This window comes from Myotis nattereri (genome assembly GCF_964212035.1).
Source record: "Myotis nattereri genome assembly, chromosome: 10".
In the NCBI taxonomy this organism is placed as follows: Eukaryota; Metazoa; Chordata; class Mammalia; order Chiroptera; family Vespertilionidae; genus Myotis; species Myotis nattereri.
The window spans coordinates 31,980,159-31,984,510 of record NC_138085.1 but is presented as its reverse complement, the minus strand read 5'-3'; the positions used below and the strand labels follow the sequence as shown (position 1 = coordinate 31,984,510).

The window sequence follows — 4,352 nt, the reverse complement described above, 5'->3', positions numbered from 1 at the left end:
ACTATGGTGGCTCATAGAATAGGTGATTATGCATTCTTGTGATTTAGACAACTTCTTAGTTTTCATTTAACTTAATAAAACTCTTTGGGGTTTGTAATAATTTTTAAAGGAAAAAAGCCTCCTGATATCAGGCATTGACAAATTAGTCCAAAGCATATTCCTGAATAGGCACCTTTTGGATGGAGGTGAAACTAGTTATTTTCCCAAAAGGTTCCTTATATGCCTGTCTCCTCCTACCCAGCACAATGGTGTGAGTTGGAGGACAGACACCCCAGGTAAATCTCGTGTCTGCCCAGTTACTCTTCCCCCTCAAATTCCAAGGTTATTATAGACCGGGACATGTGAGAGTGCTGCGGGCAGGAGAAAAGTCCATCGTCATGATTGTTCCTATACTGAGCCTCTTTCCAGCTGGCTCACATCTGAAGCCATAGTGCATTATTTTTCTTTTTTAAAGCCCAGGCATTCCCCGCCTTCCACTGCTAACAGTTAATTTCTATTATTTTAGGGTGTAAATGAATAGTGTGTGGTATTCAAGGGAACAAAGATAAATGACATTAAGTTCAAAAGGTGACAGGTCCATCTGACACAACTTTAAGGACATCCTTTTCACTCACATTTTCAGATTTTGACAAGGAGAGCGATCTGGAGGTACTGTGAGAACCAGAGAATTGCAGAGACGTGTTCTGTGAACATCTTGTCAAACAAATTCCAAACTCTTCCTCTTCACAGCGGAGTTGTAAAACGGGGACGATACCAAGGGAAAGTGCAGATGCCTGGGAGACAGGTCAGGGGTCCAGTCCAGCCCTGGAACACAGTAGCTCTCAGGCCCCCAGTCAGACAATACACCATATTTTTCAGTGCATAAGGCACTATTTTTTTTCTAAAATCATTAGACTGAAAATTAAGGGGCGTCTTATACATGAAAAATCAGTCAAGGAGGGAGCCACACAGGTGCGCAGCTGCCCATACCTTGTCAAACAGGCTTCCTCTAATCACGAGCCTTACTGTTACTAAAGTCAGCTGATGCCATTATAGGTGGAGGTGGAGAGTGCGCAGATGCAACCGGGACCAGAGCATTCTGAGCCCATAAAGATGTCAAAAAATAAAAAGATAAATACTGGTAAGCGATTGTCTTACTCTGAAAAATTCAAACTGAATGTGATCAGCTATGCAAAAGAACATGGAAATAGAGCTGCAGAGAGACAATTTGGACCTCCTCCCACTGAGTGTATGATCTGACAGTGGAGAAAACAGGAAGAACAACTCCTTAAGATGCCAAAAAAGAAGAAGGCCTTAAGAGGAAAACCAGGAAAATATTGATTTCTGAATTTGGGGTTGGAAAAGTGGGGGGTGTCTTATACATAGGGGCATCTTATACATGGAAAAATACAGTAAACTGTAGATAACACCAACTCTACTTGCTTGCTGTGAAGAGCAACTTTTAAAAGATGTGGTAACTCAAGTGAAATTTCTTTAAAACAATAAAAATTGGCGACTTCCAGGAACCCGTCAGGAAGGACATAAACAAAACAAACCCGAGGCAGCATGGAGAGGGGCCACGGCCCCTGCAGCGGAACCGGACCCAGTCCCTGAGCCGCCCCACACCCACAGATTCATGCAGAAAAGAAAAGCAGGGATCTCAGCAGCTGAACTGAAGGCACTCCAGGGAAACCTGCCATTGATTGTGAAAATCATCTTCAATCCTGAAATTAAAAGTAAAGCTGGAAAGGAATTTACAAACAAGAAAAAAAAAAGAAGTTTGGGATCGGACTTACAGGATCTGGGCTTGGAAATGCCTCAGCCTAGTGTAAGCGGAATGAATCCGTCTTTTGGGGATGCCTTTCGAAGCCACACTTTTTCGGAACAGACTCTAATGAGCACAGATCTCTTAGCGAACAGTTCAGATCCAGACTTCATGTATGAACTGGATCAAGAGATGAACTACCAGCAGAATCCTAGAGACAGCTTCCTTTCTTTGGAGGACTGCAAAGACATTGAAAATCTGTAGTCTTTCACAGATGTCCTGGATAACGAGGGCACTTTAACTCAAACTGGGAGCAGTGGGATACATACTGTGAAGACTTAACAAAGTACACCAAGCTAACCAGCTGTGACATCTGGGGAACAAAAGAAGTGGATTACTTGGGTCTTGATGATTTTTCCAGCCCTTACCAAGATGAAGAGGTCATAAGTAAAACTCCAACTTTGGCCCAGCTTAATAGTGAAGACTCGCAGTCTGTTTCTGATTCCCTGTATTACCCAGATTCACTTTTCAGTGTCAAACAAAATCCTTTGCCTTCTTCATTCCCTGGTAAAAAGCTTGCAAGCAGAACAGCTGCCCCTGTGTGTTCTTCTAAGATTCTTCAAGCTGAGGTCCCTTTGTCAGACTGTGTCCAAAAAGCCAGTAAACCCACTTCAAGCACACAAATCATGGTGAAGACCAACATGCATCATACTGAGAAGGTGAACTTTCATGTTGAATGTAAAGACTATGTTAAAAAGGCAAAAGTAAAGATCAACCCAGTGCAGCAGAGCCGGCCGTGGCTGAGCCAGGTTCACGCAGACGCAGCAAAGGAGAACACCTGCTACTGTGGGGTGGTAGCAAAGAGGCCAGAAAAGAAAGGGACGGAGCCTCTCCAGGGTCATGCCACTCCAGCTTTGCCTTTTAAAGAAACCCAGGAACTACTACTCAGTCCCCTGCCCCAGGAGGGTCCTGGGGCAATTGCTGCAGGAGAGAGTAGCAGCCTTTCTGCCAGCACATCGGTCTCAGATTCATCCCAGAAAAAAGAAGAGCACAATTATTCCCTTTTTGTCTCCGGCAACTTGGGTGAACAGCCAACCAAATGCAGTCCTGAAGAAGAGGATGACGACGAGGAGGATGTCGATGATGAGGACCATGATGAAGGATTTGGCAGCGAGCACGAACTTTCTGAAAATGAGGAGGAAGAGGAGGAGGAGGAGGAAGATTATGAAGATGACAAGGATGATGATATTAGTGACACTTTCTCTGAACCAGGCTATGAAAATGATTCCATGGAAGACTTGAAGGAGATGACTTCAGTATCCTCTCGGAAGAGAGGTAAAAGAAGGTACTTCTGGGAGTACAGTGAACAACTCACGCCATCACAGCAAGAGAGGATGCTAAGGCCATCGGAATGGAACCGAGACACCTTGCCAAGTAATGTGTATCAGAAAAATGGCTTACATCATGGAAAATACGCAGTAAAGAAGTCAAGGAGAACTGACGTGGAAGACCTGACTCCCAACCCTAAAAAACTGCTGCAGATAGGCAATGAGCTGCGGAAACTGAACAAAGTGATCAGTGACCTGACCCCAATCCGTGAGCTCCCCTTAACTGCCCGGCCACGGTCAAGGAAGGAAAAGAACAAGCTGGCTTCCAGGGCTTGTCGATTAAAGAAAAAAGCCCAGTATGAAGCTAATAAAGTGAAATTATGGGGCCTCAACACAGAATATGATAATTTATTGTTTGTAATCAACTCCATCAAGCAAGAGATTGTAAACCGAGTACAGAATCCAAGAGAGGAGAAAGGACCCAACATGGAGCAGAAGCTTGAAATCCTCATTAAAGATACTCTTGGCCTCCCAGTTGCTGGGCAAACCTCAGAATTTGTTAACCAAGTGTTAGAGAAGACCGCAGAAGGCAACCCCACTGGAGGCCTTGTAGGACTAAGGATACCAGCATCAAAAGTGTAATCAGCTTCATTGGACCACTGGTCAGAAATGTCTGAGTTTGTTATGTTATTCATTGTAAATTTTCATTCTGTTTTGCATGTCAGTTGGGCATTATGTACACATTTACAATTAGGTTACATTGTTTTAAGAACTAAGTAGCATAAGCGACGCATGATCCAAAATACTTGATTATTGCATTTTCAGAGCATAAACCATGGTTACAACTGCTACTGGCATCAGAATTGAAACTCGTATATTTAACTAAATGTTTAGATACAGATTTCAAAAATCCGTTAAAGAAAAACATTTTGGAGGGGTGAAGATATTAGTAAATGCCATATATTGTGGCAGGTTTATGCTCTGAACCACACAAAAAAATCGAGGAAGCATTTTTAAAAAACAGTTTAGATCGTTTTTAGAATTATTGCTTTTTGTTCGAATTTTCCACAACCATTAATGTCACTTGTACATGGCACAACCCAGCACTCATGCCCGTGTGCCATATTAGATATTCATTTTCTGAGCTCAATATGGTGTGTGTGTGTGTGTGTGTGTGTGTACACACACACACACACACACACATATATATATATGTATATGTCTGTGCAAGTAAGAAAAAAAAGCATATTCTTTGTGCCTTGTATTTTGGGGAAACTATA

The 4,352-nt window shown here is 42.8% G+C and overlaps 1 protein-coding gene across 1 annotated transcript; it reads left to right on the top strand.

Annotated features, from left to right (window-relative positions):
* Positions 1-1,792: 1,792 nt before the first annotated feature.
* Positions 1,793-3,714, top strand: LOC308525973 (CREB3 regulatory factor-like; the record flags this gene model as incomplete). Its single annotated transcript, XM_081100867.1, is given in 3 exon segments — positions 1,793-2,005; positions 2,009-2,045; positions 2,048-3,714. Coding segments are annotated over 3 exon segments (1,917 nt in total).
* Positions 3,715-4,352: the final 638 nt, after the last annotated feature.